We start from the raw sequence: 12,957 nt of genomic DNA, 5'->3' as shown, positions 1-12,957 counted from the left end.
CAGCAGTGATGCTTGGAATATATGAGAAGTGCTGCCAATAAGGGATGCCAGGCTTCCACTGGCAGTCAGTCATGTTGGTATGTAACACCCATGTGACTCACTTTAGCCATTTAGTCTAACCAACCCAGAGGTCAAACTGGTAGGAAAATAGATAATCACTATAAATCATATTGTTAGTATAAACTATCTGGGCTGACTGACAGTTCTTACTCTTATAGTTCTTTTCTTTAAATGCCCTTTTTTGTATAAGTGTGAGGGGGGCTGCTGAGGATGAAACCCAGGGCCTTTTGCATGCTAGGCTAGTGCTCTACCACTGAGCTACACCTCCAGCCCTAATGGTTCATTCCTAGAAGGTAGTATATTCCAAAGGCTCAAAGTTCATCTCCCAGGAGGAGTCAAAGGCCAGCACAGAAGCCAGGTCTTTCTTTGAAAGACATAGGGTTAAGCATGCTGAGTAAGTCATTTAGAGAACATTGAAGTGGTTTTTTTGGTGGTTCTGGGGTTTGAACTGCTTGCTAGGCAGGTGCTATATCACTTGAGCCATTCCCCCAGCCCTTTTTGCTTTAGTTATTTTTCCAAGAGAGTCTTAAGGTTTTTTGCTCAAGGCTACCCTTAGATCATGATCCTCCTACTTATGCCTTCCAGTAGCTGGAATGAGAGGTATAAGCCACTGTGCCCTGCTGGTATTTTCTAAATTTCAAAGTAGCTCCATGACAGAATAACCCAGATTCATAGAACTCTCTGTATTATATTGTATAAAGGGAAACAAACTAAATGGAAATGTAGACAAAGGTTAAAAAAATGTTTACCCTTTCTCTGGGGTGCTTTCCGAAGAAATCTGGATGGACTGCAAAATAGAAAGGCCTCAATGCATTGACTGCTTCTGCTCCCGACAAAGCTCGTGAATAGTGAAACCAGTGTGGCAGAATCTTCTCCAGATAGAACCTTCGAAGACATGGCCTGATTATTCTCTGTGCACACACATATATCTCTCATGCAGGAAGTGACAGTTAAGGTAAAATACCATAGAAACAAGAGACAAGCTTTGTAGTCTTCTGAAATCTGTCAAGTTTCTTAAACAATGGCTATAAATTCCTCTGATCCAATATGAGAATTATATAATAGTAAAATTTCCCCTTCATAATTTACTTTGAAATGTTAACTGGTTTCTCTGCAAATGATAACAATTTTCTTCTTGAAAAGAAAATCCTGTTCTGTTGTTTTTCTCAATATCCAACAGTGTAATTTTTTTCTTTGTAGTGGAAAGTATCTTGTTTTTTTGGGGATGGCGGGGTCTTACTGTGTAGCCCAGATTGTCCTTGAACTCTAGTCCTCCTACCTGAGCCTCTCTAGTGCCGGGATTATAGATGTGTACCGGCATGCCTGACTTGTAGTGGAAAATATCTTGAAGAAAAGATGTCTCATGAGTTGATTTCCTCATTTCTAGAATGGTAACATTATTCAAGTTGGATAACTTGACATTCTCATTTTTGAATTTTGACCCAAGCCCCCTGGAATGTTTTTGAAAATACAGTTATTTTTCCAAAGAAAACAAAAGTTTTTTTTAAGTCCAAATGAAATTACTTGCAATTCTTGGGAAGCATTTCCATGTCATCTATTTTTGATTGTTGTATTTTGCCTTTTCCTTTCTAAATGTTCTAAAAAGAACTCTCCAAACTTGGTGTATACTTTTATAATGCATTAGGTATGCTGAGTCTCTGAAAGGTTTTACATTTTTTAAGATGGTAGCGATTACAGAATCAGGATAATTTCTGGACAGCCTTTTTTTTTTTTTTGAGACATGGTCTCATTATGTAGACAAGGCTGGCATTGAACTTGGGATTCTCCTACCTCAGCCTGCCCAGTGTTGTGATTACAAGTTTGGGCCATCATGCCTGCCTATTTTTGGAGATTCTCTAACAATCTGGAGGCTACTAACATATTTTCAGATTACCTTTTGTTTTGTTTTCTGCATGCATTGGAACCTCTTCTAAAATCAAATCAATGTATAGGTGGACATTAAGGATTACAGCAGGAATCTGAACAATAAAATAAGGAAACAATGATCGGGGCTTCAAGTCTTCAAGATGAGCTAGTCCAAAGAAATGACAGGGACAACTCTGCTTATTCCTCCTCTGAGCTCCACTTCTCATTTCCAAAAGTCTCCTGCCAGCCTCTCAAATTTTACATACGTACAAAAGAAGTACAGGCCATCATTTGCCTTTTACACTCAGCCTGGCTACTGGAGGCAAGGAGGTGGTCAGAGACCTCAATCCAGGGTTCGCTTCCTGATTTCTGGTATTGCGGCACCCCTTTCTCAAGTGTTGCAAAATCTGAATGTGCTCGTTATCCCCACCCATTGTGGAAATTCCATTGTCCTAGAAATCCTCCTGGTTTCCACTTACTAGCTGCCAGTGTCATCACCCAAACTGCACTGCACAGGCTCTTATCTATTTTTCCCAACTACACTGCAAACCATGAATAGGTTAACTTTCCTAAAGGCTACTGTCATTGTCTTCTTTATATAAATACCTTTGAGGGCTTCCACAATTCCTGCAGGAAGAGACCCACTCCTTAGCCACAATTATTTCTCAGTCTGCCTTTCCAACTTATCTTAATTGCTCCTTACGGAAACCCTCAATTAAGTCCCCAGTGATCTACCTTAGTCTTCCCCTTTCTTCTTCATGAGTCCTAGGCCTAATATACCTCCACGCCTCCCACCATCACTTTTATACATGGTGTCCACTCATTGAATGATTTCTGCACACCTATGTGCTAGGAGAGATCTGCATTCTCACTACAAATAGTCATTCCCCCTTCTAAACTAAAAAAAAAGAAACCATGTGTTGTGCATATTTGGAATATCATACCATAAAGAGACTGCGCTAAAGAAAAACTTAATCTTTTTTCTTTTTAAGCATTTCACACAGAACTTTTCTGAAACACAGTATCCTTTTAAAAAAAAATCTCCAGCTCTGAATGGACTCTTTCAAGACATGACTGCTCACATGAATTTTTTTCTTCTTTTAAAAATTCCTGCCTTCCACTGCAATATAAAAAGCTTTAAAGTTTGAAAAATAACAATTGAAATTAACCAAATGCATAACTGATGCCCCCCCCATACTAAATATAGATTGGACCACAAAACTTACCTCCTCAAAGGTCTCAGGAGGCAAAACATTTCTGAATATATTCGTACATCAATTTCCAGACATCCATTAATTGCCTAACAATTAAGCAGATACTACAAGTGAACAAAAGGAATTAGAAATTAAAAACACATTAGCAAATGCTAATATCATTACCATTATAATGAAATCATTATTAATCCAATAAAATATGTATACAACCAATATGAAGAAAAGTATAGAACTCTGGTAAAACAAATCAAAGAACTAAATCAATGGGGAGACATCCCATGTTTGTGGACAAGAAGACTCAATACTGTCATGTCAGTTCTTCCCAACTTAGCCTTAGCTTGCAATCCCAATCAATATTCCAGCAAGTTGTTTTGTGGATACTGACAAATGGATTCTAAAGTTCCTGAGCAGCCAACTAAACACTGAAGAACAATGTTGGAACACCAACATATCTGATTTCAAGACTTACTCTAGAGCTACGGTAGTCAAGATAGTGGAATACTGGCAAAAGAAAATACAAATAGACCCATGGAACAAGAATAGAGAGCCCAGAAACAGACCTTCTAAATATAATCAATTGATCTCTGAAAGGAACAAGGACAATACATGGAGCAAAGTTAGTCTTTTCAACAAAGGGTACTGGAATAACTGGACATCCACATGCAAAAACAAAAACAAAAAACCCCCAAAAAAACAAAAACAGCAACCTAGATGCAGACCTTATGCTCTTCTCAAAAATTAACTCAAAATGTATTACAGGTGTAAATGTAAAATGCAAAATTACAAAAAGCCAGAAGATAACACAGCAGAAAATCTAGATGACTTTGGGTATGGATATGACTTTTTAGATATAACACTAAAATCATCATCCATCAAAGAAATAATTGAAAAGCTGGACATCTTTAAAATGTAAAAACTTCTCTCTGTAAAAGACAATGTTAAGAGAATAAGTGTGGAGAGTGGACAGGTGTATTAAATAAGCTGTGGGTTTGAGTTTGGCACAGCCCCAAACCACAAAAGGGAGCAAGCATAATTATGCCCAATAAATTGCATGCTTGAGTTGGCACAGCCTCAGCTGCAGAAGTGGGCAGGATGCAGTACAGCTGTTTTTTTCCTTTAATGTTTATGTTTAGAGAGAAGTTGTCACAGGTTCCTTCTGTTCCTAAGGATCACAATGTCACGTCCCCTCCCCTGAGAAATGCCTCTCCACCTCGTGTTGCCAGTGTGTATAATAAACTCACTGGAGGTGGAGGAGATTAGTGTGTCTCCATCTGAGTGCCCAGCCCACCTGGCCCAGCTTTATGAATGTTTGGCCTTCTGTCTGTTGTCCTTTTTGGCATCTCCTGTCACCCCAGAGCCACAAGAGCACTCTGGCAATTGCTGGTGCTAACCCGCCTTTATCCCTGTTTTGTGAGCCATTTGTGCCCACATTTTAACCTCCCCAACCTACTCACTGACAGTAATGCCTGGGCAGATAACCTAGTCTCTGGGCTTGCTTTGGGTTTGCCCACACAAACTCCTGCATCCGTAGAAGCTGCCCGACTAAGTCATGCTGTGTACCATCAAAATGCTTCAGCCTTGCATAGGCAATTTATATCTATGCCTCTGCACATGCTGGTGAGGCCACTAAGCATGTCATTGCTCACTGCAGGCTATGTGGGGTCGAGGGCATGTTTGTGTTTTTCCTGAAGATGCAGAACACCCAGTGTAGGTACCATTGCAGTTTGTCAAGCCTCATGGATCCCCTGGTCCTGAAGATGAGGAAGATGAGACTGGAAGACTTGCCCTGGGACAGGGAACTGCTAAGGCTGACTCTTTCACCAACCAGAGGGCAGCCAAGGAAATGGCACTGGTGAGGCAGACGCGGGACAGTGAGTCACCCACCTGGGGTCAAATTGAAAAACTAATGGACACGGCGATGATGGTGACCAGTAGTCTGGGGATGGCTGGGAATCCCTCAGCCACACTGCTGGCGGCATTGGTCATAATTACAATACAGGTGGATGTTGTCCAAGGTGATGCATACTGGACTTTCATGCCCAACCCGCCAGTGGTGCATCCTATCACTTGGTAGAGCCACCTTGTATCTACCTTCACTGATGGTACGGTGCACATGGAGGTCATTCTTCAGGACATTTGGTGCCTCAATATAGTGGCTACAGCTTTACAGGTAAAACCCGTCTTATGGAGCATGAGAACGAAGCAAACAATACTGTGGACTTACGGCTATTAAGACAACAAGTATTGGCCACCAAAAGGCTTATGATAACGTTGTTTCTCCAGCTACTGTTCATCCTGGACGAGTTCAAGGGTTTCAATCCATCTAACATGCTAAAGCACTCCTTCTGGTGTTCACCTGTTTTCTGCTGCATGATGTGGAGACAACTCCTTGGATTAAAGGGGACAGGCTTCATTGAGAACATTTAAGAAATTAAAAAAGGGGGAGATGTGGAGAGCGGACAGGTGTATTGAATAAGCTGCAGGCTTGAGTTTGGCACAGCCCCACACCGCAAAAGGGAGCAAGTATAATTATGCCCAATAAATTACACGCTTGAGTTGGCACAGCCTCAGCTGCAGAAGTGGGCAGGATGCAGTACAGCTGTTTTTTCCTTTAATGTTTATGTTCAGAGAGAAGTTGTCACAGGTTCCTCCTGTTCTTGAGGATCACAATGTCACGTCCCCTCCCCTGAGAAATGCCTCTCCACCTCCTGTTGCTACTATATATAATAAACAAACTGGAGGTGGAGGGGGTTGGTGTGTCTCCATCTGAGTGCTCAGCCCACCTGGCCCCAGCTTTATGAATGTTTGGTCTTCTGTTGTCTTTTTTCTGCATCTTCTGTCACCCCCAATTAAGGTTTATAGGACAAGCTCATGCAGGACACAAGAAATAAGAACATAAGCCACATACTTGCAGAAAAACAAAAATTGCAAAAGACACATCTGATAATGGGCTGTTACCTGTAATAGGTTAAGAACTCTTAAAAATTCAACAATAGGAAAATAAACAACCCAATTAAAAACAGGCAAAAACCTGAACAGACACATTACTCAAGCAGATATACAGATGGCAAATAATCACATAAAAAGATGTTAACATCCCATATCATCAGGGAACTTCAAATTAAAACAGTAATGAAATACTGCTACACACCTATTAGAATGATCAAAATGGAAAATCCTGACAACAATGAATGCTGATGAGGGCATGGAGCAAAAGGAACTCTCATTCACCACTGATGGGAATACAAAAATGGTACAGCTTGGCACTTTTTTTTTTAAAAGAAAACTAAACATACTCTTACTGTCCCATAACACAGCTGTATTCACTCCTTGGTATTTACCTAAATGTACTGAAAACCTACACGTGAATGCTTAAAGTAGCTTTATTCAAAATTTGGAAGCAAAAATGTCATCTTTAGTAGGTGAATGGATAAACTATGATGTATTCAGACAATGGAATATTATTCAGGCCAAAAAGAAGCTACTGAGACATGAAAATATGTGGAGGAAACTTAACTTCATATTACTAAACTTAAAAAACCAATCTGAAAAGTCTACATACTATATGATTCTCTGAAAGGCAAAAGTATAGAGACATAAAAAAGACTAGTGGTTCAGGGGCTACAGGATGGGAGGAATGAAAAGAGCTCAGAGGTTTTTAGGGTGGAGAGACTTCTGTTTGATACTATAATGGTGGAAACTCATCAACACCCATTTGACAAAATCCTTAGAGTGCACACCACCAAAAGTAAACCCAGAACTGGGGACCTTGGGTGACAATGACAGATCAGCGTAGGTTCACCAACTATAACAAATGTAGAACTCTGGCGCAGGCCACAGGGAGGGAGGTTATGTCTCAGGACAGGAGGGTGTGTGGGAACTCTCTTCATTTCTGCTTAATTTTGCTGTGAACCTAAGTTTATTCTAAAGCTTAGTCAAGTATATTAAAAGGGGAAAAAGACTGGAATCACATGAACTTTCTAATAATTTGTATCTTTAGTAGTATATTCAAGTATACTAGACTCCATGTTAACTGACCAAGTGATTTAAACAAAACAAAATAAAACCTAAGGGCAGTGCCATATAAGTCTTGAAATGCCCCATTATGCATATGATAATCACCAGGTAAACCCTCTCTCCTCCCATTTTAATAAGGATCTGAGCTTTCGCTGCTCTCCATTCATGATCCCTTTCCTGTAGAGATCTGATGACAACATATTCTCTCAAAACAACCAACTGCATGGTCAAAGGAAGTTGTATTGCCAAATCCTCAGCATCAAAATGTTGGGAAAAATATTTTCATGATGTGGCTAGCTGAGTCAAAAAAATGTAACGAAGCATAATTGTGGCTAATAGAATGATGGAAATAGGTATTTTTAAGGAAAAAAAAAAGAATTATCTTAATCTGCCTAGCAAGTGTGAGGCCTTGAGTTTAAACCAATATTGCCAAAAAAAAAATTATCTTAAAAATGCACTTTCAAACAATGGATACTTCAATTTCTTTCTTTCTTTCTTTCTTTTTTTGTGGTACTGGGAATTGAATTCAGTGACTCATGCTTGCTAGGCAAGTGCAGTACCACTTGAACTACACCATCAGCCCTTTTGCTTTTAGTGTGTTTTTCAGATAGGGTCTTGAGCTTTTGCCTGGCTGGCCTCAGACCGGTAGCCTCCTGGCTCTACCCCCCAAGTTGCTGGGATTACAGGTGTACACCATCACACTTAGTCCTAAATTTCTCTTCTGGTTGACTGGTATAGCAAGTTTCTTGTTGCAGAATGTGTTTATTTCTTTGAATGTTCAAAAGGGGATTTTATTTAATCATCTGCATTGATATTTTGTTTAAGACGTACACACACATTTGGAAATACCAGCTTGAAGAGTTCTGAGATCAAATGAGATACAATGAGGAGAAAAGAACCACTTGAACTAACTTAAGTTTCAGTGTTATTGGTGAGGGACTGAATTCTCACCACACTTCATCATAATGTAATTGGAACAATCCAGATTATTTAAGATAGCACAAGTCCAAAGCTCAAAGCTTACAAAGAAAAAAAGACTAGAGGGATATACAAATGGAATCTGTAACAATGGCTATCACTAGGTGATATTAAATGCTTTAATCTTTTCTTATTTCCTAGTTTATTTACAAAAACCATGAAATATGTTCTTAAAAAAAAAGTCAAAGCTTCAGCACACAAATTTAACAAAGAAAATGAGTTAAGTAGGATATGAATGCTGTTCATTATTTTAGACAGGCCTGAAGCCTGGGAAATGTGTCTCAGGACAGTTACAGCTGTGGTTCCAATCTAGTTCAAGAAAAAGCAGCTCTGCTGGGCTCCTTGACTCATGCATGCAATCCTAACTACTTGGGAGGCTGAGATCCAGAGGACTGAGGTTCAAGGCCAGCCTGGGCAACTAGTTCATGGCACCCTATCTCTAAAATAACCAGAGCAAAATGGACTGGAGATGTGGCTTAAGTGGCAGAGTACAAAGCCTTGAGTTCAAACCCTAGTCCCACCAAAAAAAAGAAAAAAAGCTCTCTACACTCACAAACAATAAAATTAAACTGTATGTATATAACAATATATATATACACATATGTGTATATACATATAATTTTTTCAGTGTTGGTGACTGAATCATATCCTTGCTCATGCAATGCAAGTGCTCCACCACTGAGCTACATCCCTAGCCCCTCATTTTTTGTATTAAGAAAATTTATGTCATTTGACTGCAAGGATAATACTGAATGAGCTAAAATTATGGCTATGAAACAAGGAAAAGTACTTGAGAAGCTCATAGTGTGTGAATGAGAAATAGATGACACAATTCTCAGTCAAGCTCTAATTAATCAGCATGTGTTATTCAGCATAAAATGCTCCCAAAAGTTAGCAATGAAGCCTTGAAAAGTCAAAGTTACCGAACAACTCAAAGTTGCACTTAGGCCTACAACTGCAACCTGGTTTTAATTGTTTTATGGCAATATCTCGGAAGCCCATGAAATCAAAATATTTCTGCCTGATGAATAATATAGGTGATTGAAATGATACATGTTGTTCCATATTTTTACAAAAGCCAAGACATCACAAACAAGACACTGAAAGGAAACTGCTGTATACTGATTTGAAAATTTAAATGTTTTGAGGGGCTGGGAAGCAGCTCAATGGTAGAGTACTCTCCCAGGATGCACAGGCCCTGAGTTTGACCCCTCAACACTGCAGAAGAAAAAGTTTTGAATTTTGAAAGTTAAAGAATATTAAAAGAACGAATAAAAATATGAAACCAATTTATAAAAGATGAGTTGCTTCAAAATTGATTCATAAAGAATTTTGTTTTGGAGGGTGGCAGGACTGGGGCTTGAATTCAGGGCCTTGAGTTTGCTTTACCATTTGAGCCACACCCCTAGTCCTTAACTTATAATGAATTTTAGGGGTAGGCAGTCAAATTACATCATTCAGAAAGCAGCTTCTAGGGTCAGTCTTAATAAGAGTTAGTTAGAATTATTCTCCAAAGAATCACTTACAGCAAAACTGAAGAAATTAGAAAAAAATCTTAGAAAAGTTAGAAGTGTCTGTATCCTCCCCCAAGTTCATATGTTGAAACATAATCACCAATGAGATGGCATTAGGAGGTAGGTTCTTCAGGTCACTAGGTCATGAGGGCAAGAGCCTTCAGGATTGGAATTACACTGGCTCTCATCGGATGCCAAACCTGCAGTCACCTGGATGTACTTCCCAGCCTCTAGACTGTGTTTCCAGACCACTCAGTTCATAGCATTTTTCCATAACAGCCTGAAAAAACTAAGATAGTACCCTTAATGACTGACTGACTGACTGACTTCCTTCCTTCTCTCCTTCTCTCCCCTCCCTCTCTCCCTTCCTCCCTTTTTCCTCTCTCCTCCCTTCTGCTGAGGACCAACCCCAGGGTTTTTCACATAGTAGACAAGTGCTCTAACCTCTACCACACCCTCAGTCCTACTTAATGACTTTCAGTTATGGGCTATAATGTATGTTGGACATAAGACAGAACAATGTAGCATGATTTAGAAACATTTCCATAAAAATAAAGCAAAAATAAAAATTCTGTAAAGTAACGCCATTCAGTTGTCCAGAAAAATTAGTCCATTTGCTATGTACTCTGTAATTATAGGATATAAATTAAACTACTACTGAGAAATAATTAACAAAGGACATAAGTTCTTGGAAAGGTGATCCTCCCACATTAATATTCAAATAAAAGTCTGAACATTAAATCATGGTTTCTAAATTTAGAAAGAGATTTTATTTTGTTTTGTTTTTGAGACAGGATCTCACTGTGTAGCCCAGGCTGGCTCAGAACTTGCTATGTTGTCCAGGCTGGCAAGTTATGGCAACTTTCTGAGTTTGTTTCCTCATCTATTAAGTAATAGAAATGGTTAAGAGAAGTCTCTTTAATGTGAATTAGCCTACGTGCAAATGGCAAATGGGGAAACATGCATTTCCTCCAGCACGTTAGTGATTGGCAGTCAGTAGAGGTGGGCTTCTACTAAAAGGACTAAAAGGAAACCTTTAGTGATAGTAAAGACCTTAAGGAAAAAATAGAAAATCCCTCACTAGTTCCTTCCTTGGGCTTAAGAAGCAGGATGTCTAGTGGCTTCCAGCTTCACTACATCAAACACTCTGGGAAGCCAGAGGGTAAATGACTGATAAGGCTACTTTTAGACTAAATAAAATATTAACTTCGATGAAACTTGTCTATACTAGACTTAATATGACTTTTGTTAGTGCTCTTATAAAATTTTGTAAGTTTTGAGTGGTATTTTTCCCCATAAATGAATTATCTTGCATGGTATTGGGATTTCCAGAAACGTGTGTGGAATTACAGCAGGAATACCTGTGTACTACAGTCACTCTAAACTGCCCATCAATTCTGAATTTTAAATTTGCACTAATGGAGAGAGTACTTTGAGTTAATGCAATGCTACAGTCTGCTGGACAGAAGCATAAGTTAGCCAGTGAAATCAGTGCATATTTAATTGAATTTTATCTTTATTTTATAAAAAAGGAAAAACTTACATGCAGTTAAATATAACATTTTATCTGAAAACAAATATTGTGACTGGCAAACTCAAAATTATCACAATCTTAAAAAATCTTAGTCTGGCTAGGCACTGTGATCCCAGCTACTCCAGAGGCAGAGAGAGGATTGAGATTCAAAGCCAGCCCCCCATATCAACCAATAAGCCTGGCATTGTGGTCATACCCATCATTCCTTCTATGTGGGAGGTATAGGTAAGAGGATCATAGTACCAGACTGACCTTGTCAAAACAGCAAGACCCTATCTGAAAAATAACTAAATCAAGAAGAGCTGGAGGTATGGCTCATGTGGTAGAGCACTTGCTTAGCAAGCACAAGGCCCTGAGTTCACTCCTTTAGTACCACTAAATAAAACACATAAACAAACAAACAAACAAATGGAAAACTTTAGTCTGAGAATCTTTTAAAAAGTAGGCAAATTTCCAAGGCTATATACAAGTCAAAAAGTACAACTGAATGATTTAATTTTATAAACTTTAAGAAAAAATATTTTGAAACTATCAGAATGGCTAATGGTTTAGTTTTACAACCTGAAGCCAAAGTTAGCACTTAAGCAATAACCACAAGTTTTGAAATAGTAATTTTTCTCTTCAAAAAAGAAAACTGAAGAGAGTCTAACAAAGTTACACTGTGGTATGAGAACTGCCACCATGAATATCACTGATTTTTTTTCCTTCTCAATTCATTTCGGTACATACCTAGGAATGAAGTTGCTTGGCCATATTTAACTTTTTATGGAGTCATCAAGCTGTTTTCCACAGTGACTGTATCATTTTACATTCCCACTAGCAAGAGATGAGTGGGATGAGTGGCACCCTTTATCCTCTCCATGCACAAATTTGTCCCTTTCCTCTGGCCTCCTTCCAGTCCCCACAGACTCCCTAGCTGGAAAACAGAGGGTGGGAGAAGAGGCTGCCTGCAATGTGAGCAGAGACAGCGAGGCCAGGCTGCCACCTCTCTGGGGTCACTAAGGCACGCCTACTAGGGCACTCATTACTCCTAAACTGACCACCAGCTCCTCTGCCTTCACACTGAAGCCCCCATTAAACTCTTAAGTTGCACTGCTGAGCCTAGAAGGAACTAACTGTATGGCGGTCCAATCCTGCTCACCAGAGGTGGCAGCTGGACTCTCAGCTCTAGCTAAGGGGCTCGCAGCCCCAACCTTTGCCTCCTCCTGCCTGGACCCTCTGCCAGGGTCAGCCTGGCCGTCAATGGCGAGAAGGGAGGGGAGGGGTTCTCTCTGTACCCTCCCCTGAGGTTTACTCAATACTGATTTTTTAAAGAGACTGTTCCGTGGGGGATGGGGATGAGGAAATGTGACCTTTTTCTGGAAAATTTCCCGTCTCACAACCATAATTGAGCTCTATTTCTGTAAGAAGAGGTTTATACTGGTTGGGTGTGGTGGCACACCCTTGTAAATCCCAGCATTTGGGAGGCTGAGGCAGGAGGATTGCCAGTTCGAGGCCGGCCTGGGCTATAGAACAAGATCCTGTCTCAAAAATGAAAAAACAAAACAAAATGCCTACACATAGAAAGATATTCTGTTAATAATTCTGATATCTACTCAATCAAATTATTGTTCTAAGGTAGTCATTTCCTACATAAATCACTGGGAAAAATTTAAAGTAGATTTTCTAGTTCTGGTAAAGAATCAGAATGAACACTGATGTTTCCCCTGGAGTCCTGTGAATCTTTATAGTGTTTCCCTTTAAGAGTGGGTTCTGAAGACCAAGTGACAGGGAA

General features: G+C 39.6%; 1 protein-coding gene across 4 annotated transcripts in view; it reads right to left on the bottom strand.

Moving 5' to 3' along the window:
* The window catches only part of Tcaim (T cell activation inhibitor, mitochondrial), a 41,121-nt gene that overhangs the window by 25,606 nt on the left and 2,558 nt on the right, over positions 1 to 12,957 (bottom strand). For 2 of the 4 annotated variants that reach the window (XM_074059994.1, XM_020157760.2), the window contains exons 2-3: positions 3,153 to 3,244; positions 810 to 945 (exon numbers count right to left, since the gene is read on the bottom strand). In XM_074059994.1, coding sequence (XP_073916095.1) covers positions 810 to 945; positions 3,153 to 3,181 — 165 coding nt within the window. In that variant the 5' untranslated portion in view covers positions 3,182 to 3,244. The remainder of the gene's footprint in view (positions 1 to 809; positions 946 to 3,152; positions 3,245 to 12,957) is intronic. The other 2 variants (XM_020157761.2, XM_020157759.2) reach the window with 1 other exon arrangement.

The sequence above is a fragment of the Castor canadensis genome, chromosome 17 (assembly GCF_047511655.1).
Source record: "Castor canadensis chromosome 17, mCasCan1.hap1v2, whole genome shotgun sequence".
NCBI classification, from domain to species: Eukaryota; Metazoa; Chordata; class Mammalia; order Rodentia; family Castoridae; genus Castor; species Castor canadensis.
This window is presented reverse-complemented; position numbering and strand designations above follow the sequence as displayed.